Source organism: Podarcis cretensis (genome assembly GCF_951804945.1).
Source record: "Podarcis cretensis genome assembly, chromosome: 10".
In the NCBI taxonomy this organism is placed as follows: domain Eukaryota; kingdom Metazoa; phylum Chordata; class Lepidosauria; order Squamata; family Lacertidae; genus Podarcis; species Podarcis cretensis.
This window is the reverse complement of record NC_137179.1, coordinates 76,193,586-76,215,380: the sequence shown is the minus strand read 5'-3', so window position 1 is coordinate 76,215,380 and position 21,795 is coordinate 76,193,586. Positions and strand designations below refer to the sequence as shown.

General features: G+C 44.6%; 1 protein-coding gene and 1 long non-coding RNA gene across 4 annotated transcripts in view; one reads left to right on the top strand and one right to left on the bottom strand.

Annotated features, from left to right (window-relative positions):
- BEND7 (BEN domain containing 7) overlaps positions 1-11,835 on the bottom strand; it is a 56,402-nt gene extending 44,567 nt beyond the window's left edge. The window contains exons 1-2 of one of the 3 annotated variants that reach the window (XM_079993709.1): positions 11,681-11,835; positions 4,493-4,576 (exon numbers count right to left, since the gene is read on the bottom strand). In XM_079993709.1, coding sequence (XP_079849835.1) covers positions 4,493-4,576; positions 11,681-11,741 — 145 coding nt within the window. In that variant the 5' untranslated portion in view covers positions 11,742-11,835. Of the gene's footprint in view, positions 1-4,492; positions 4,577-5,019; positions 5,068-11,680 lie in introns of those variants that run through there. The other 2 variants (XM_079993711.1, XM_079993710.1) reach the window with 2 other exon arrangements.
- Positions 11,836-12,450: 615 nt separating this feature from the next.
- Positions 12,451-17,427, top strand: LOC307225531. The gene is made up of 2 exons (XR_013843056.1): positions 12,451-15,213; positions 15,899-17,427. It is a non-coding gene; the product is annotated as an uncharacterized lncRNA (long non-coding RNA).
- The last annotated feature ends 4,368 nt before the right edge of the window (positions 17,428-21,795 follow it).

Genomic DNA, 21,795 nt, shown 5'->3' with positions numbered 1-21,795 from the left:
TGGATCTTAGCCCCGGGGAGACAGCACCCTTCCCGAGACATCTTGTCAGGCCCACAGATCACTGCTTCTGTTCCCCTCAGTAGGGAATCCCCTATCATCACTACACGCCTCCTCTTAGGTTTGGTCGGGGTTCTTCCGTGATCTGTCCGTTCCAAGGTCGCCTGCACATTCCCTGAGGACTGACTTTGCTGCTCGTCTTCATATACCTGATCGACTGTAACGAGGGAGAGATCCTCAAATGGAGTCTGCTCTTCGTCTTCCATTCTAGGGGAGAGGACCTCAAAGCGATTGTGTATTTCTAAACAATCAGAGCGAACCCTGGGCCTCCTACTTCTTTGAGTCACGTTTCTCCATATATCTGGCTCCTGTGTTGGTGAACTAGCCTCCTTCTCAGGGGAGTCCCCTGTCTCCTCCTTGGTGGAGACGGTGTGCTCTGTTGCTTCCAAGAAGAGCTCCAGCTCTCTAATTCTTTGGAGCGTAGCCACACGTTCCTCCAGTTGCTGGACTTTGTCAATCAACATGCAATTGCTGCAGGTAAAGCTGCCTGCAACCTTTGGCAAGATGGCAAACATTGTGCAGGAACCGCAGGCGACCGCAGCTGTTCCCTCACTCTCCATCTTGAGAACGTGTCGTTGGGGCTGGCTACAGTGGTCCTCCATCATAAGAAGCGTGCAGACAGGACAAGTAACTCCCCCCAAAAAACCCTAGGTCTCCCCCAACAAACGTTTGAGCCTAGGTCCCCTAAATCTAAAGATAGATCAAATTGCGCACGCCGCAAGGCGCGCACCGCTGCCCTACAAGCTCTGATAAGCTCCTCCCACAGCTAATCACCTACCTCAACAGAAACCCTGTCCCCTCTGACCTTTGCACAGGGAGAACAGCTAATCAGCCACAAGAAACACACACAGGAGAAAACCCTTTTTGCTCCTTCTTCAGCCGCTGCCCTACAAGGTCTGATAAGCTCTTCCCACAGCTAATCACCTACCTCAACAGAAACCCTGCCCCCTCTGACCTTTGCACAGGGAGAACAGCTAATCAGCCACAAGAAACACACACAGGAGATAACCCTTTTTGCTCCAGAGTCAGCTGGGGAAAACTTCTGCCTGAAGACCTGGAAAGCCACTGCCCGTCAGTGTAGGCAATACTGAGCTAAATGGACCAATGACTTGACTCAGTCTAATGGACCAATGGGCTGACTCCTATGTTCCTTCCAATGAGTGTTCTGTGTAGTTAGAATCATTGCTCTATTTATTTCTCATTAGAGGAATTGAACATGGTTACTCTGACCCTGATTAATTTTGTTGATCTTTCCCTATTTTGGAGAAGTGTACTGTATAATTGGATACCAGTGTTGTCTTCTCTTCCACCAAGGATATCAGAACATTGCTGACCTCCTTGAATAATATTTGCAGGCCAGTTCATAGCATTTCAAGGCCTGAAGATGTTCAACATGCACATAAGCCTCAATACAGGCTTCCTTCCACAAGTAGGAAATTTAGCAATAAAAAACACAATATTCATCTTTTTAATAGTATCATTGACACAGCAATTTACCAATAATTAAGTCAAAAGAAATAAATTAAAATTAAAAAATTGTCCTATAGCACCTTAGAGTGTCCCATAGCACCTTAGAGTGAAGAATATGAAAGCTTATACCCACAACAAACTTAGTTGGTCTCTAAGGTGCTACGGGACAATTTTTTGATTTTTCTTTCTTTCTTTCGACTGTATCAGACCAACATGGCTACCTACCTGAACCAATAATTAAGGACAGTGAACTTTTTTACATTGGGGTCTGCATGATATGCCTACTACATACAGTGGTACCTCGGGTTAAGTACTTAATTTGTTCCGGAGGTCCGTTCTTAACCTGAAACTGTTCTTAACCTGAAACACCACTTTAGCTAATGCGGCCTCCTGCTGCAGCCACGCCGCCAGAGCACAATTTCTGTTCTCATCCTGAAGCAAAGTTCTTAACCTGAAGCACTATTTCTGGGTTAGCGGAGTCTGTAACCTGAAGCGTATGTAACCTGAGGTACCACTGTAATTTGGAATTTGGCCCCAAGATTTCAGAAAATAGTGTTTGTTTGACCCAACACTTACATAAGCAATTGTAGCTATTAAAAGAGAAGATGAAAGTAAATTTAATAATATGGACTGCTAATTTTTTTCTGACTGACTATGGTTAAAAATACTGTTTTGAGGACAATGTGCTTTGAGGGTACACATCCTATACCCATTTACTTGGGAGTAAACCTCACTGTATGAGGGACGCGGGTGGTGCTGTGGTCTAAACCACTGAGCCTCTTGGGCTTGCCGATCAGAAGGTCGGCGGTTCGAATCCCCATGATGGGGTGAGCTCCCTTTGCTTGGTCCCAGCTCCTGCCAACCTAGCAGTTCGAAAGCACGCCAAAACAAAGTGCAAGTAGATAAATAGGTACCGCTCCAGCGGGAAGGTAAATGGCGTTTCCGTGCGCTGCTCTGGTTTCAGTGTTCTGTTGCGCCAGAAGCGGCTTAGTCATGCTGGCCACATGACCTGAAAAACTGTCTGCGGACAACGCCGGCTCCCTTGGCCTGTAAAGTGAGATGAGCGCCGCAACCCCAGAGTCATTCGCGACTGGACTTAACTGTCCGGAGTCCTTTACCTTTTTACCTTTTTAAACCTCATCGTACTTTATAGGATTTACCGTACTTCCAAATAAACATGTATAGAATTTCACGATCATTTACACTATATAGCCCTTCCCTACTGCAAGCCCACTTCACTCATTTTATTCTGGCAAAATGAAGTTATTGGTCTACCAAAATCTAATTCATCAAAACAAAAATGTAGTAAAACACACAGACACCTGGACTACAGCATATTTCAGTCCCACTTTATATCAGCCATAAACATCTCTGCTTTCTGCACCTCTTCAAAATAAATTCACATTGAAGACTGCACACAGTGTAGCATTCAGTTTTATGAAACTATAAAGTTCTTCATTGTTAATTACACAGATAAATGTCTCATCACACATTTGGTTACCAGGATTGCATAATTAGTTTTCTACATTAACCTTTCAAAAGCAGAATCTCAATTGCAAGTTTAAAACCATTGTAAAAATTGTTAACAACAGACCTATGTTTCCCTGTGCTTCTGGAAAGCAATGCATTCCACAGAAGGCAGAGGAAAGCAGTATAGGCATGATGACTCTGAAGAACTTTTAGCAATGGAGGGAAGTTGATAGCTCCATGGAGTCTTTTTGGGGAGACAAAAATCTGAAACCCATTAAATAAAGTAAAATAAATTCACACCTTGCCATGCTATGCCAAAATAACCCTTAACACTATGGACAAAGCCAAAGGCCTACCACAAGCGACGTAGAAAAAGATGCTTCAAATGTTAAAACCACAAACAGAGAACAGAACCAATGCACCTTTGTGGGTTTGCATAACAGATTCAGAAATGTTTATCTACCCCCATATCTTACCATGCCGCTGATGTCACAGTACATGAGTCTCTGGTGACAGTCACACTTTCTCCAACACAGCCATTTTACCAGGCCCAGCAGGGGACTTTGTGAGACCACTGCACAGCACAACATTGGAGGGAAGTAGCTCATGTGTAATAAGAGTAGCTGTTGCCCCACTTGAAGGATCCGTGTGGCAGCAATGAATGAAATTAAATAATTCTGTTTACAGCAGTGAGGCACTGAATTCTGCAGTGTCTGATTATTCTCCATAGGAGAACTTAAGCACTTTTATGGTTAACTGTTCAAAATATTTGGCATTAAGCAATAAATATGTTTTATAAGATGGATCAAGAGCAGCTAGGATTCTTCTGCATTACAGCAGGTATGAGCACTTGAACTATAGGGGGTCAGAATCATAGTAGGGGCAATCATGACAGTTATGAGCAATTCACTGATAAAGTCCTATCAAGCTTCAGTTAGGAAGACAATAATATTTCATTATTTTCTTTACACATTTTGGACAGCTGATTTAATTTAATTTGGCTGTGGTTAAGATAAGTGCCATGTTTGCAGAGGTGAAGGGACATTATATTAAGACAACACATTAATCCCACCCATGGCCAAAGCAAAACCAAACAAATAGTGGCTTCCTGGAAATTGAATTTCTGTTATCCAGATGTCAAAGATGTAATGCCCCAATTACACAAACTATTGCCAGTGAAGCATGCCAGCAAATATGCAATGTAAATGGGTTGAGCACAGAGCTGCAAACTACATAGTCAGCATCTTGTTCTCTGGGTGAGTGATAATTAGCATTGTGGGTAGACACTAATAAACATTTATGTCTCAAATTACAGCATTTTTAGCAAATGTTAATAAAAGATATGCTGGCAATTGGCAAAATAGAAAGACATTTCAAAAGAACATCCTATAAAACAATGGCAAGTACTTCCTATAGGCATGTAGTAATTATCACCCACCCACATGCTTGGTGCCACAAATGTGCCATTTAGAAATTATTCAACGTGAGAACATACCTAAATAAAATTGTTGCGCTTCTTTGGCCTCCCCATTAACATCATTACTATAGTCAGGGATCTTGTATGCCTCATGGTGATAATCTGGAATTAAAAATAGGGAGATGAATTAGAATTCAAGTGATCTGGAAAAAAATGAACACTGAATACGATGTTACAATTTTGTCTCATAATCTCCCAATGTATCTGCTTTTTTATTCCATGCACATCTGATCAGTCAATGAAAACGTGCTCTGTGTCAGCCCTCCCTAAAAACAAATAAAGCCCTCTGCTTTTGCTGAAGGCACTTAACCAAAATATTTTCCATATTTCAGCAAACAGCTATGTCTGGGGGTTCACTTGTGGTGTTCATTTTCACAATAAATGAATATAGCAGACACCAACTATCTGGAGTGTTGTCTTTTGCTGTGTCTTTCAGAATGCATGGGAGATTTTGACAGAAATGAAAAGTGTGCCATCCTTACAGACAAATAGAAATTTGTAAGTCTTGCCTGATGACAAAATTAGTGGGAAGCTCAATGAATAACCTTTTAGCTCTTTGGCCTTTTATCTGGGAAGGTTGCCAATGAATTCTAACGGGAACAGATGAGGCTCTACGAATGGAAATTAATAAAAAATTTCAAATAAAACTGAATACATACAATGAATGTGGAAGCTCCCTTTTTATCACAACTACATAGTGAATAAGTAATAATACCTATGCAGGCACAAACAGGCAGGTATATGCAAGCAGAAAAAAGGAATTATGGCAGGCATTTATAGGAAGACTATATTCCTGGCTTTTGTTTCTGACCCTACTGCTAGCATACTCTGTCCTTAGGCTTGCAGTTGACAGATTAAATATTCAGAAATAAGGAATCTTCAGTAACAGTGGAGTCTGGTATAAGGAATATCCATTACATCCAATGGAAGTGTGATCTAATGTCAGAACAAAACTAGTTTATTGACTATCTCCTCTATGCAAAAATATCAGAGAAATCAAATGATGGGTCCCTAATCCCTGCTCTCATCAGCAAAGGTTAGTGGTGACTGGGATAGTTCAGACAGTAGAGCATGAGACTCTTTAATCTCAGGGTCATGGGTTCAAGCCCCCCCTCCATTGAGACTAGATGACCTGACCCTTGTAGTCCCTTTCAACCCTACAATTCTATCATTCTATGACTGAGTTTGCCTTGAGTGACTACTCAAGATGTTTACTTATGGAGGAGACACCACCTTTTGCATGTTTGTTCTTCTCTCTGCTATAGAGCAGGAGGTTCACAAACTTCGTTGCACTGAGTCTCTTCAAAGTAAGAAAACAAATAGACAGATGGTTCTTCTATCAGGGCTCACACTTGTCCTCAGTTCAGAGGCCAGCAATCAAAAAATGATTGAGGGTGTTAGTCTGCATGAACTCACAGAATGCTTTGAAGTCTCTGCGAGACAGACCCTAGGGAATAAAAGGGTTACACAAAAGAGCTATCATCCTCATAGGAGTGATCACAAACACAAGGGATAAGGCATTACAAATCTAGCACATTACATTAAATTATTGGCACTTAGCCTGCTGGCCCAACCAAGACAAGCAGTCTTGGGCCAACCCAGGCCCATCTAAAACTTTAAAAACCATTGCTGCAAACCAAGGGAGGGTCACGGGAGAGAAGGGGGTCTAAAGGTGAACAATGACACCCTAAGATAAAAAAGGCCACAGCAGAAATAGAGAATATGAGCAACATAAGGGTAAGACAAAGAGTGGTATACCCTGAGTTCAAATCCTACTTCAGCGATCTATTCACCTGGGGGGGGGGTGCTTTAGACAAGACACTACCTGCCAACCTCAGCCTTTCATCCATGGCAATAAGAATATTGCCTGCCTTGCAGGGATGTTGTAAGAGTCTAGGAGAAAGACTACATAAACTCCAGCTCTTATTAAGTTCTAGGAATAAGAAAGTGTAAAATTAATTCTGGACGCGTTTACTGAGAAGTCAGTCCCACTGCCTTCAAAGGAAATGATTTCCAAGTGAGAATGCAAAAACTGACAGCCTAACTCATTTTTACAGCCTAATCCTAAGCACATTTTTGCAACAGGATTTATGTAGTCTTAGGGAAGTGTTATGCACAAAAGGAGATGTATATATTTAAAGATCCCAGGGTCCCTGGAATTGATGGTTTCTTCTGTTCCCTGCCTGAAAATAACCACGCTGTTATTCTTCAGTATCAAAATGCCCGTCATTAGGGTGCCACGGGCATGCACAGAGGTGGGCAGCTGCACTGCAAGGGCCACTAAGGGATGAGTACCTGCTTATGCTATTCCCGCCACTGAGGGCTGAGTCACCAGTGTCAGCGTCCCCAAAGCCAGGATTTTACATTTCCTTATTACAAACTCATGCAAACCACTCAGCTTATGTGAAAGAAAATCAACAGATGCACTTGAGGACACCACCATGGTAGTGGTAAACCTGCCCTTCGCTGATGGGAGTTCCAGCCGGTGCAAGTCCTGCCTGTGTAGTCCATAGAGCTGCTCCTTCATCTGCATCGTCTCATGGTGGTTGTTTCTTCATCACACTAGCGTGTACCACAGGGGTCAGCAACCCAATGCCTGCAGATACCACGGCACCTACAAGGTTTTAACTGGCAAGCTCTCTTTTTAAAAAAGAAGTAAGTCTCTTTCTTCCCTAGAAAGTAAGTTATGGGACAAAATGTGAAGGTACCTTCTAAACAATTTCTGTGAAATGGCAGTGAGTGTGGTGTGGCCACTTTGTACATTTTTCCTGGTACTAAGAAATGTTCTCTGTTGTTAGACAGAAACAGCATCACTGTTGGGGGGGGAGTGGGGGGGTTCTACACAATGAAGGGCAGTAGGACAGAGCCAGGCCTGTCTTGTCCATGAGACGCTCTACGCTAGTACACAGTAATGCAGGTCCATATTTTAGTATTGAAGGCCTGCAGTGAATACAGTTACACCCATTAAGTCTCTGGGCAGCTGGGAAGCCCAGGGCATTCTTGGCAATGCAGCATAAGCCCATTAGGCCCCTGGCAGGACCCCCGGGTATACTTAGCTCTTTGAGGCCCAGGGCAGGAGTACCCAGTTGCCCCCCAACCCTCTGTACGGGCCTGGAAAAAGCTAGTTTCCCATAGTAAGTGGAATGTCTCCAAGGGTAGCTGTCCCCCTTATTTTGTGTTGTGCCATGCTCCCCATGGCAGCCATTTTGTGTTATGCCTTCTCCCACCCCAGCAGTTATTCTGTGGCTGGCATCCCAGAACTCTCTCAAAATTCAAAAATTGTGTCCACCGGTCCAAAGAGGCTGGCTATCCCTGGTTCAACAGAACGTTGGGAACTGGGTTTTAGACAAGGAAACAGAGCGACCAGATCCTTTACTTGAATCATGCTAGACAGGAGCACACGATCCATTCAGACATTTGCACTGGGGAGAAAGGAATGGAACTAAGAGTCTGCACTATGTTCACAATTTCTAGCTTTCACCAAGGCAATATGGATTGCTAAACTCTAAATGCAATTTTGAAATAAAGATTTAATATTACAATAAGTGAGCACACAGCCCCTGAGCCAAATGTAATACACAATATAGTCTTCCTTGGCTAGGAAACATGCCTGCACTGACAAAAATATAACAAGTAACTACAGTTTGTCCTCCAAAAGTTCAGAACAGACTCTTCTGTTTTTTAGATTTTAAAATAAATTAATGCTTCTACTTGAAATTATTATTAGATTTAGGGCCTGGTTCAAGATTCTAAATATCTGGGCATGCGGACACCACTGGTCTCTCTAGCTGAATGTAATACAGGAGGCACCATACAGTATCCTAATATATCAAAATCACAATGCACTATGCACTGACTGCACAACCTCCATTCATTCCAATTGGGCTCATGTAGCATCCAGTGTTCCCACTGAAACTAATGCTATGCTAACCTGATATTGGCGAGAGTCACAATCATATACAATTAATTGAAGCAGGAGTTCCAGGACGGCAGATACTATAAACTTGGTTGAATTCCAGATAATCTTCTAGCATTTATATCATTTTGTCCCTAATCAGATACAATAAATAAAATGTGAGCCTCCTGAACATCGCGGGACGTGGGTGGCGCTGTGGGTAAAACCTGTGCCTAGGACTTGCCGATCGTATGGTCGGCGGTTCGAATCCCCGCGGCGGGGTGAGCTCCCGTCTTTCGGTCCCAGCTCCTGCCCACCTAGCAGTTCGAAAGCACCCCTAAGTGCAAGTAGATAAATAGGTACCGCTTTATAGCGGGAAGGTAAACGGCGTTTCCGTGTGCTGCGCTGGTGCTGGCTCGCCAGATGCAGCTTCGTCACGCTGGCCACGTGACCCGGAAGTGCCTCCGGACAGCGCTGGCCCCCGGCCTCTTAAGTGAGATGGGCGCACAACCCTAGAGTCGGACACGACTGGCCCGTACGGGCAGGGGTACCTTTACCTTTACCTTTACCTGAACATCACCAATTTGTAAAATGGCTTGTTGCTTACACTGTTACTTACAGACCACATTCTCCAGGTTTATGAAGTTTAACCTCCAAGTTCATCTGGGTGTCAGAGACATTCTCAATGATTTTCCCCACACCTGTGGAACTCACGTCTTCTGCATTAATTATGAGTCTGAGAAGACTTGCAATACCTTCTCTTCGCTGGGACAAGTGCTAATCCTTTACTCTATCCCTTGGGCTGGGTTTCAATAATAAAAAAGATTCATATTATAATACTTAAGAAGGTTCACTAGACTTTATGCTTCAAACAATGCAACAGAAGACAATAAGGGTGTATGATTTATGACTCAAGCAATGAGACTGACAGGCAATACCAACAGACAAGACTCAACACACAGTCATTTGGGGGGAAGTTTCAGCAAAGATTTATGCCACCCTTTTGGCATAATTCTGACATTGAGCCACCATACGCAGTTCTTTCTGGTGTGGCAACCATTCATGTGATTTTTTTGCTCGTTTCCAACCTGTGCTGGTACTGCAGTTTAACATGTCCTCGGAACCTTTATCTTAAGCCCAGACTCCATGAGCAGTAATCACATTGAATGTTTAAAATAGTTGTTTTTAACTGTTTTTACCTATAATTTAATTGTTTTATTATTTTTGTAAACTGCTCTGAAGTTTTTTTTACAATCAAGCAGTGTATAAATGTTATGAAAATAAATACAAACATATAAAATTGTCGAAGTATCAAGGAGGACTATGCATAACATTCAATTAAGTTTTACTCAGAGGAGATATATTGAAATTAATGGACCTAACTTAGTCACAGACATTAATTTAAATAGATCTACTCTAAGTAAAACTTAGGTGAATACTACCCTACCCAACTACTGTGTCAAAATAGGAAATCAGTACTACATCCAATACAAATAAATCATGAACAGTTTGAGTCACATGAGTGTTAAGTTTCAAAGCTGTAATATATAGTAAACTTCAAATAATATAATAATTAGCAGTATCCTCTGTCATACTCTCCTTTCCCTGGGATATTATAGTCCAGGGCCTATCAGATCCATGACAGCAAACAAGACTTCTCTGTATTCCTGATGTTATGATTCGAGCAGAAGGAACAGGCCTATTGCTAAGGAAACACCAACTAGGGAAACATCAACTACAGTGGAAACAAATCCTCATATCAGTCAAATAAAAACAACAGCTCAGAAATGTCAGATGAACCGCACACTTTCTAAAACTGTAAATTTTAAAACTGCTTTGTGCACCATCTACTTATTTTTTTTTAATCAAAACATACACGCTTCAATAGGGAAAAGAAACCATTTGTAGAACTGGAGGTCAGATAAAATGCTATGTTGAATATTTTAACCCCTGAGCACTGAACGTAATTTGCATTTACTTCTTATTGCTGAGGACTTATTTGATTGAATCTTATCTTATGGAAACGTATGCGTTCAGCTACTTTTATATACTATAACTTAAGTATAGTTGAAAGGCAAGAAGTTCTGAAACAAATCAGTCCAATTTTCACTGTGTGACAGTTCCCTTACATTAGTCTTTGCTTGTTACTGTCCAACAGTACAGCAATCACGCTATAAGCACAACCCTTTGGTTAAAAAAGTAAACTTCAAGAATGTGTTGCCATAGGCTTAAAAAAAAGAGAAAACCAACGTTTACGTTATCTATTCCTTCTCAGTTCTTTATTTCAGAAATCTTATACTGTATCCAATTTCCACCACAAATGACAAGTTAAAGAAGAGTGTCTGAATTATTTAATGATGAACTATCAAATAAGAAGAAGAGTAGCAGCAGCACTACCCTCTAAATTACCTGCCCTCAACTTATCATGCAGGGCACATACGCAGTTCATGGAGATATTTGCGTTCAGTGCTAAGGACCTTCTCCAGCCATGTTTTAAAGTCAAATGAAATAAGAGTACAAACCTCCCAAGGAGAACACCTGTTATACAACACCAAGGATCGAGCCATCGATCTATCTATCTATCTATCCATCCATCCATCCATCCATCCACACACACACACCCCTTAGACGAAAGTGAAAGGGCACATTTTTTACACGTTTCCTGCCATTTTTCTGCTTAGAGATCCGCATTCCTCTTCCGAGGAGCTCACACGGGAAGGACAAGTTGCCTGCCCCCCCCCCGCCCCGCGCCCGATCCTGTGTGGTTTCACGGGTTGCGTTGTGGACGCGTGTGCTGAAGGCAACCTCCGCCAAGCTCCTCGTCTCGGTGCGTGTCTGGGTCCATAAGGAAAGGGAGAAACAAAGCTGAAGACAGCAAGCGCACCCAGAGGAATTCAGTACTTCAAAAAGGAGAAAGAAACAGGTCCCCCTCTCCCCAAGGACGAATGTTTCGTTATGCCTAATTTGAGCCTTTATTTTTCTTTTAAAAAGGCATTCACCGCGAAACAAGACCTAACTTTCTCATTATGTGTCTCATCCGACCGAGGAAAAAAGTGTCCATTTTATTAAAATGGAGAAGGAGAAGACTCCCTCCCCCCGCCATACACAACACACACGCAGCGCTTCCAGCGTTAATACAATTAGGGAGTTTAAATATTGAGAGGCGGACAGAAGGGAATGGCACATATTTCATAACATCCTGCTCTTCCTCTAGATTTGCACATGAAGTCTCCTTCTTCTTCTTCTTCTCCCCAGAGACGAGCACAAATCCCACACCAACAACAGCACACCAAGACACTCGCACACCTTACCCTGATTTATCAGTTTAAAGCTTTGGGATTTCCTGCTTCTCTTCCTCTCCGTAAACTCCATGGTGTGGGAGCAAAGGCGAGCGAGGGGAGGAGGCGGGCGGGCCGGCGGCGAGGAAGGCGGGCTGCGGGGCGGAGGGAGAGCGCGGCGCGCAGCAGCAGCAGCCGCAGCAGCCCCACAAGACCCCCAAGGGCCGCCTCTCCCGTGGGAGACGCGGGAGAAAGAGGCGCAGTTGGGGGCGCGGGGCAACTTGGCTCCGGACTCGCCGCCGCCGCCGCCGCCGCCCAGCCCCTTCCCAACTTTGGCGAGAGGCTGCTGGCCGGCCGTCGCTCCTCTCCCGCGGCGTCGCCTGGCGAGGAGGGCAGAGGCGCGCCTGGCCGGCTTCGGCGGGGGCCTCGGGCCAAGCGGCGGAGGCGGCGGAGGCGGAAGCGGCGGCGGCGGCGGCGCCTGGGATCCCGCTGCCACCTGCTGGGGAAAGCCCAGGCCAGGCGCGCCCCGCGGCGGATGTGACAGGCGGGCCGGCGGGCCGCCACCCCGAGGCCGGCTCGCGAGCGCGCGCCACGCCGAGGACCGGGCGGGGAGGCGGAGGGAGAGGCGGGGAGAGCCGCGTCCTGCTTGCTAATGGAGGAGGAGGAGGCGGCGCCGCCGCCGCGGCGGAGGGTCTCTCGCCGGCGCTGCCTGCCCTCCTCCCGCGCGGGGCGCCCGGCAAGGGGGCGTGGGGCTGTCGCGGCGGCCAGCCGAGAAGCGCCATTTTGTGCCCTCTCGCCTCCTCCCAGCGAGGGGCTCCTCCGACAGGCCGCCGCCGCCGCTCGCTCGCTCGCTCCCTGGGCGCCCAAGCTCCTTCCCGCCGGCGGCGGCGGCGGCGGCGCGTGAGGAGACCGTGGCGGGGCGAAGAAGACGCGCGCGTCTCTCCCTAAGCAAATGGCCTCCTCGTCCCTCCCGACGCGCCGCCGAGAACTCTTGGCCAGGCCTGCCGGGCGAAGGGGAGCTGACGGGAGGACGGGACCGGGGCTCCGCGGGGAAAGCGCGCCTTGGAATCGCAAACACCCCCCAAAAAGAAAGAGAGGCCCCCCCCCCGAGGGCACCGCAGTGAAAGAAAAGGAGGAGAAACGCGCAGGCAGTTCTCGGGGGGGGGGGTTAATCGGCGGGGGGAAATGCTCGTCGCAAAATAGAGGCGCGCACAGAACTTCCTCCCGCAAGCACAATTCATTCTCCACGAGTATAATAGAGCAAAATCAGATTTAAGAGATAAAGAGCGCTAATTCGGAGTCCGGGAGGATCTCGTGCCGGGCGGCCGAGGCCCCAAGGCGGGCCGGTCTCCGCTCCAGAGCTCCTCGCTCGGCTTTTGTGTGTCAGGTGGATTTTGCAACCGCTGGGCTGGTCAGAAGATAGGTTTAGACAACATGACTAAGAAATACCGTATGCATTTATTCCTAAATTGCTCGTCAAAAATAGCTATTATTTCTACCAAGCATGTTCTTGAAGTACTGCAGATTACTTCGAAGCAAGCAAAAACAAGGTCTGTGGCGCCTTAAAGACTTACAAATTCAACAGCAAGTCAAGTAGATGATTCTATTAAAAAATGAACAGAAAACTTCACTATTTGGCCCAAGATTTACATTTCTGTGTATAAGACAATGTTTTTTGCCCATTCTTTTTGACCCAAATTGGGTGTTGTCTTCTACACGAATGGGGAATGCACAAGGGTAAAACACACACACTAATCACCTGTCTGTGACTGCCATGAAGAAGCCGCCAGAACCACAAATTATTTCACCTGGCACTGTTTTGGGGGATGCTTGTCCTCGCCTGCTGCTGCTGCCTCCTCCTCAACAACTTTGGCCAACTTCCCCCAAGAAAGCTCAACAAGGCAAGGGTGCCTTGCAGGTCGGAGCTCCACTGCTGCTTCTGCCAACCGTTACAGGCTGTTTAAAGTATTGATTTATTAATTTTGGGTTCAAAAAAATAGGGGTCGTCTTATACATGGAAAAATACTGTAAATCAACCTATGACAAATCCGTAACAATGTTCATTTCATATTTTATAAACTCAAGTAGGACACATGCCAAGTAGTTACATTTTGGTTGGAGGCTTCATATGTATTGTTCTTTAGCTATGTATTTTCAGTATTGCAACCACTGAAATACACTTGATTGGAATATCTTTTTATTTTTTGCATTGAACATTTATATTGGATTGGTGAATTTTAAAATGAAAGAATAAACAGTTACTGCTATGCTATTTTTTTTGGACTTTAGACACCAATCAAGAAGGGTTAAGAAATGTAGTTGCAGCTGTTGTTATTAATAGACATTTTACAAGTTTTAGGAAACAAAGAAAAGAAATGACTGCATCAATGAAGGGACAGTTTTAAACATTCTTAACGCAACAAGTACAGTGTTACACTGCACAGTTAATAAGCAGCATAAACTACCGGTATGTTGTTAATTTGTGATACAGCATCCAGGTTTTCCTTCTTCACAATTCTTACCGTCTTGCTTTTCTTTAAAAGGGGGCAGGGAGGGAAAGTTTTAAATCAGTGTTTGCTCTTATATTTCCCCGCACTGCCGAGGTGCGGCACCTTTTGGAATCCAAGGGCTGGATACCCTTTTGAGGGAGGGAGGGAGGGAGGTGGGTGGCGCTGTGGTCTAAACCACTGAGCCTCTTGGGCTTGCCGGTTTGAATCCACACAGTGGGGTGGGCATCTGTTGTTTTGTTGTCAAAAATGATTAATTTTCCACATTTATAACAAACATAACATATAAAACACACAAAACACATCACAATACTAAAGAAAAAAACAAAACAAAAATATAAACACATTACTTCTAAAACCCCATTTAACTTTCATTGTTAGCTGACTTCCTCAAATCCCCCCTTACTGAATTTCATTGTACCACCTTGTAACAGTTCTCCAAAATCATATTTCTAATAAAATTAACTCCTTCAATGTACTATCTTCTTCTCTTTTCTTAATGATCTAAATCCATAATGTTTTACAGTTCATTCTTATTCTAATCCTAAGCCTGTTTGATACTTTCAAGTGACTTCTAATTATCTTATGTTACAATATTTGGCTAAATAGTCTTTGAATTTCTTCCATTCTTCTTGATACTCCTCTCCTTTCTGATCACGGATTCTTCCAATCAGGTCAGCCATCTCCAAAAAGTCCAACATCTTCATCTGCCATTCTGGAGCCTCTGTTGTTTTGTCCCAGCTCCTGCCAACATTCGGAAGCATACGAGTGCTGGTAGATAGATACTACTGTGGCGGGAAAGTAAACAGTGTTTCCTTGTGCATGGACTCTGGCACTTGTCAGTGTCCTGTTGCGTCCCGTTGCACCAGAAGCAGTTTAGTCATGCTGGCCACATGACCTGGAAAAGCTTTGTGCAGACAAACACCGGCTCCCTCGGCCTGAAAAGCGAGATGAGCGCAGCACCCCATAGTCGCCTTTGACTGGACCATCCAGGGGTCCTCTACCTTACCTTTCCCTTTGGGGCAGCTTTCTGGAAGCAACAGGCAAGTGATGGATGAGGTGAGAGGCAAAAGTGTGAAGCCCCATGAATGTGAATTACCCCATGCACTTTACTGTATTAGGTATATATTTGCTAAAATTTCTGTGCCACTAACATTGAGGAGGAAGATATGGCAGTAAAGAGTCGTGCCCATCTTAAGTCCTCAGAGCTGGCCACAAGGGGTTGACTGGGTGGATCCAGGAAGTGAGCAATACTTGAGAGGGAAGTACCACTTGTATTGAAGGAGTAGAACATCCCCCTTTGAGGTGCTTCACCTTCAGGCATGCTTGGAGAAAACTAATTACTTGGATCCATTCCAGTCTGGCTTCACCTTGCCTTGGTCACCCTGACTGACATTCGTTGGAAGAGAAATGGGGGAGTGTGACTCTACTTGTCCTTGATCTCTCTGTTCGGCTTTTGATACTGTCAGGGAGGTTGGAGCATTGTTCTTCAGCTCCTATCCTTAGCGCTGTTTCCAGAAAGTAGTCATGGGACACCACTGTTCAGCAGCTGTGGTGTCCCGAAGGGTTTAATCTCCCCCCCCCCACCACCACTATTTAACACCTATACGAAGCCTCTGGGACATGTCATCAGGAAATTTGGAGTAAAGTGTAGGAAAAGATTTATAATGAATTGAAAAAAATGTTGAAATATACATTTATAAGAATGTATAGAAACCAGAGGCCTTTCTTCTTGGAATAACAGGTTTGGAATTTTTGTATGCCACAACTGCTGCTCGAACTTTACTAGCTAAAAAGTGGAAAATGCAAGAACTACCAATGGTGGAAGAATGGCAGATGAAGATGACGGATTTTTCAGAGCTAGCCGACCTAACCGGAAGAGTCCGCGACCAGGAGTAGTAGTATCAGGAAGAATGGACTAAATTTAATGATTACTTAGTTAAATATGTCAAGTTAAATTAATTGGAAACAGCTTGCAGTTACTCAGTGGGCTTAGGATTTTATATAAGTTAAGTGATGAATTAATATGTTTAATTTCAAAACAAAAAGATCTAAGGATGTTAATGTTCAAGTTAAACTTTATAAGAACTGAATTGGAAAACCGTTAAAAGGATATGCATTGAAATTCCACCAAGAGGTAGCGAGGAAGTCGCTTAAGAATGTTAATAAGTGCAATTTTTAATAAGGTTATGATTTATGTTTGTTTGTTTTATGTGTTTGTTTGTTTATAATTCTGTGAAAACCAATAAAAAAAATTTTTTGGAAAAAAAAAGGAAATTTGGAGTAAAGTGTCATCAATACATGGACGACACGCTGTAGGCCGTCTCTCTCTGTTCTGTCTGAATTGGGAGTGACTTTTGGTGGTGAAGAGCCAATAAATTGATGGTGGATCCTGAAAAGACAAAAGTGTTATGATCCAGGAGGTGGGCAGACAGCATGTCCTGAGTGATGTTACAATCCGCTGGGAGGAATAGGTCTATTAGGCAACCTAAGGGCCCGGGCGCCAGCTGTGGCCCAATCGCCTTCTCAATTTGGCCCATGGACGGTCCGGGAATCGGCGTGTTTTTACATGAGTAGAATATGCCCTTTTATTTAAAATGCATCGCTGGGTTATTTGTGGGGCATAGGAATTCGTTCATTCCACCCCCCAAAAAAAACATATAGTCCGGCCCACCACATGGTCTGAGGGACAGTGGACCGGCCCATGGCTGAAAAAGGTTGCTGACCCCTGGTCTACAGCTCGATTCAACACTCCTGGATTCAACACTCATTTGGAAGCTCAAGTGCCCTAGGTAGTTTCCAAGTTCCATTTTCTAGCTCCAGTTGGTTCTCCAGCTACCTTTTGGATACAAATAACTTGATCATAAAAACTTCCAGATTGGATTACTGCAATGTGCTATATGTAGGGCTGCCCTTGAAGATGACTTGGAAACTTCAGTTAGGCCAAGTGCAGTGGTGAGATTACTGGCTGGAGTTCCACTGAGATCACATATAACCTTTGTTGCAGAACAGCTGCATTGGTTACCAGTTGGTTTCTGGTGCTCATGTTAGTGCAAAAAGCCCAAAATGACTCAGACCTGGGGAAAGTCCTAAACACCAGAGGCATTTGATCCTTGGGTGTGTGGTTCGCCATCCATGCTTGACTGTAACATTTCCAATAGGGAATACCTTAAAATTAATCTAGTATCAATTTGCTCTTAACTTCTTTTTTACATTTATATAGTTGGTTTCTTAAAGAAAACTTACCTTGAAAGTTGGAACAGCCCATCTCTCTCTCTCAAAAAAAAAGACCCACTCTTCAATTCTATGTTCATCCAGCAGTAAGCCCCATTCAACTCAATGGGACCTACTTATGACTAGATAAGCACAGGCCTTTTCCATCACTTAAAGGTAAAGGGACCCCTGACTGTTAGGTCCAGTTGTGGACGACTCTGGGGTTGCAGCACTCATCTCGCTTTATTGGCTGAGGGAGCCGGCGTACAACTTCCGGGACATGTGGCCAGCATGACGTAGGCTGCTTCTGGCAAACCAGAGCAGCGCATGGAAACGCCGTTTACCTTCCCGCCGGAGGGGTACCTATCTACTTGCATTTCGTGCTTTTGAACTGCTAGGTTGGCAGGAGCAGGGACCAAGCAACGGGAGCTCACCCCGTTGCGGGGATTCGAACCGCCGACCTGATCGGCAGGCCCTAGGCTCTGTGGTTTAACCGACAGCGCCACCTGAAGTCACTTAAACCCTAGCTAAAAATATTCTGCTCTTTCGAAACAGAAACAACAGAGATGGATTGTATCACCAAGCATAGGCATCAATTGTGATTACAGTTTTTCCTTGACCTTAACTTTTCAGTCCTATAGTGACTTACCTTGCAATAAGTGCCATTGAGTATAAGATGTATAAGATTGTACAGTTAATTGTTCAAGCCACCAGAGAACACACATGCTGTGTGTATCAATCCATTGTTGCCACAGTTGGGAAGAACATAGAAGTAGCCTTTGGTGCCCATGAGTCGGCAAGTGACTCACATGGGCTGCAGGAGACACTATCAGAACTGCCAGCAAATGAAAGCAGCTCTACTTGTAAATCCTGATTGAGACTAACAAATGGAGACATCACATTGCACCACACCCTCCTCAGCCAAACTCCTGACATGCCTAACAACTTGCTTTTTGATTCCCCTTTTATCCTCCCTCCCCTTTCTCCATAAGTAAACACTTACACAAAAATCAACGGGAGGTTAAAAACTAGAAGTAATGTGTGTTCTGGTATGTGACTAATCCACTTATTTGGATCTTCTTACTTATTTGGTCTGCCCTGATCCTCTCTATCAGCACACCCAGCTGCTGTGATCAGCTTTCCCAAACTTTCACTGTTGCTATATTCAAATTTCTGTCAACTCACAAATGCTGCTGTCTCAAGCCCTCCAATCCAGGGGTGTCAAACTCAAATTCATCGGGGGCCGCATCAGCAGTTTGGTCACCCTCAAAGGGCCGGTTGTATCTATATTATACTATGTAAAGTGGAGGTTTCCTGTGTAGAACGGCCGGCACCGCTAGAGGGCAGACGTTCTCTGGCTTGTAGGCTGCCGTGCACGCGCTGAAGAGGCGGCTTTCTTGTGTGTAAAAAAAAAAAAAGCGAGAATAAAAGGTGAAGGCTGGCGGCCGGCGGCGGCTACACAGGCCACATGACGAGGTCTGGCGGGCCGGATTCGGCCCACGGGCCTTGTGTTTGACACCCGTGCTCCAATCCCTTCTGCAAGGAGATTCTTGGCTGAATTAGGATTTGCGTATCACAGAGTGCAGATATCTGCTGCAATAAATGTATGAAAGATACTAACAATGTGAGATCGGTTGGGTGTGGTAGATTGCTGTCCATGGACTCTTGAGACCTGGGTCCAAATTCTCACTCAACTGGATCAGTCTCACACTAATTTACCTCACATAGTTATGGACAGGAGGGAGGGATAAGACATGAAAGTTGTGTGTGCATCTGAATACGTGCACTAGCAGATCTGGTAACAAAGGAGGCATAGGTAAACAAGGTCAGTGGAGTGGCCTTTTCTATTTTCAATTTGCAAAAGGGGATTTCAATCTTTGACAGTTTTCCAAATTTCTACATCTCAAATTCTCTGTTGTTGTTTTGCATGAGCTTTGGCTTTTGTGTCATAAAAAAGGGTTTACATTCTTCAGAAAACTTGCTAGATTAATTTCCCCACCAAATAAATATTTCCCTTTTATTTCCATACTTGTGAGAACATGTCTTATGTAGTCTCCAAGAAAACAAACATATTCCTGCCAATTTTTTTGTGAAAAAAACATTCTAAGATGAGAGCAGACTGTCATTGACAATGTGTGAAGATCTTTAAGTCTTGGTTGCTTGTTGTAACTGGTGTCAGGAGGACTTTCAAAAACCAGTGATATTGCGCCCATATCAGGCCATTGGGCAGAGGAATCCTATATGGCAAGGGGAAAAATACACCATCACTATTCTGGCACAACTTCTACCATGTGCTACCCTCACTCAGAAAATGAGAGGAAAATCACTGAGCAGCTCAAAATGGAGCAACGGCTACACCTCCAGCATCTATCAAAATGTGCCCTGCACCCAGGTTGACCAACTAGAGCAGAGCTTTCCAAACTTTTCATGTTGGTGACACACCTTTTAGGCATGCATCATTTAATGACACAGTAATTCAGTTTTGCATAATTTTGCGCCTCAGTAATTCAATTTTACTAGCAAACCAGAGGTTAAACTAACTCCTTTCCAGCCCTGGGACGAGTGTGGGGAGAGTTTGCACAACACACTGTAGCCAACACACTAATGTGTTATGACAGAGTTTGGAAAGCTCTGAACTAGAGCCATGGAGATGAGGTGATAACCTTCTGGAGAAGATATGGAGATACCTGTACGTCAAACAACATGGAAGTAAGGGGCCCCAACTCTTTTGCCCCCCCCCTTCATATCAGGGAGCTGAGCATGGCAGGGCTTCAGTGGCTGGCTCTTTCTTCTCTGGCTGCTGCGGAGGGAAAGGAGTGGGGAAGCAGCCACCAGCCACTCCTCCCAACATCCTGATGCAACATCTGAATATCATGCATGCGGCAATGTCCCCCATTTCCCTCACAAGTTGGCGCCTCTGATTGAAGGAGACAATCCTCTCAGGGTGGCAGGGTAATACCCTCAATTTAATGTTGCATTTTAAATTGTTGTGACCCACCTTGGGACCTTAAGAGTGAAGGGTAAGCAATAAATCAAAGCAACCAGGACCTTCTCCCAATGAATAACTCATGCCTGCTGTGCTCCCCTTCGGGGTTTTTAGTTCAGCAAAGTGTGGCAGCTCACCCAATATTTGGATTGGTCATGGCTATGGAAGACCTTCACCACGATCCTGAGTTTGGAGGACTGGCCAAGCCAAACTTTGGCTTATCTGCCATCCTGTACTGAGTTGGAAAGCTTCAGTACATTCTAACACTTGAGGGTCTGAAGTACAGTTTTAACACACAAGCTCTAATTAAATTCTAACATTTATTGAACTAATGAATTTAGCACCCCACAAACTCATATCAATATGGTCCCACTCACTGTCTGGCTAGCAACAGTTGTTCCAGAGGAAAAAGAGACAGCGCTCTCTGGACACAAGCCCATAGTGCAGACCCCACAGAGCTTTTGGCAATTCCCCACACATTAAATCACAGCAGCGGACTGGAACCAGTCACATCATGAGGCCTCTACCTCCTCTCTCAATCCCCACCCATGGACGCCACGAGCAAATGGGCAGAAAAGGTGTGCCCTAGCTTGCTGGAAGAGAGCCAGTGTGGTGTTGTGGTTAGAGTGTTTAACTAAGACCTAGAAGACCAGGGTTCAAATCCTGAATCAGCTCTGAAACTCAGGGGGTGACTTTGGGCCAGGTACTCACCCTCAGCTCAACCTACCTCATAGGGTTGTTGCGAAGATAACATGCGGAGGCAGAGCTCCTAGGAAAAACGGTGGGAATAATTGTATGTATGTATGTATGTATGTATGTATGTATGTATGAAATGAGTACTTCAGCAGACAGCAGGTGCAGTGTCCCTTAAAGTTCCACCTCCATCTTGGGAACTCCCTCTTCACCTCCTCATGTTAAGAGATCTATCAAAGTATGTGTGGTATGGAGCAAGTGGATCAGGATACGTTTTTCCTTCCCTCTCATAATACTAGATCTGAGGACATCCAGTGAAGATGGTTAGAAAATTCAGGAGAGAAAACCCCCACAAAGCTCTTAGTTAAATTACTTTTAAAGTGGTACCTCTAGATACGAACGGGATCCGTTCCATCTAGAAGCAAACGTAACTAGTGACAGCACGTCTGTGCACGCACGTGTCGCTTTTTGCCGCTTCTGTGCATGCGTGATGTCATTTTGAGCGTCTGCGCATGCGCAAGCACGAAACCCGGAAGTAACGTGCTCTGTTACTTCTGGGTTGCCACGTAGCGCAACTCGAACGTGCTCAACTCGAAACGTATTCAACCCGAGGTATGACTGTACTCACACAAAAAGTGGCAATGGTCACCAACTTGGATGTCCTTAAAAGAGGAATAGACAAATTCATAGAGGATAAGGCCAGGCACAGGCAAACTCGGTCCTCCGGATGTTTTGGGACTACAACTCCC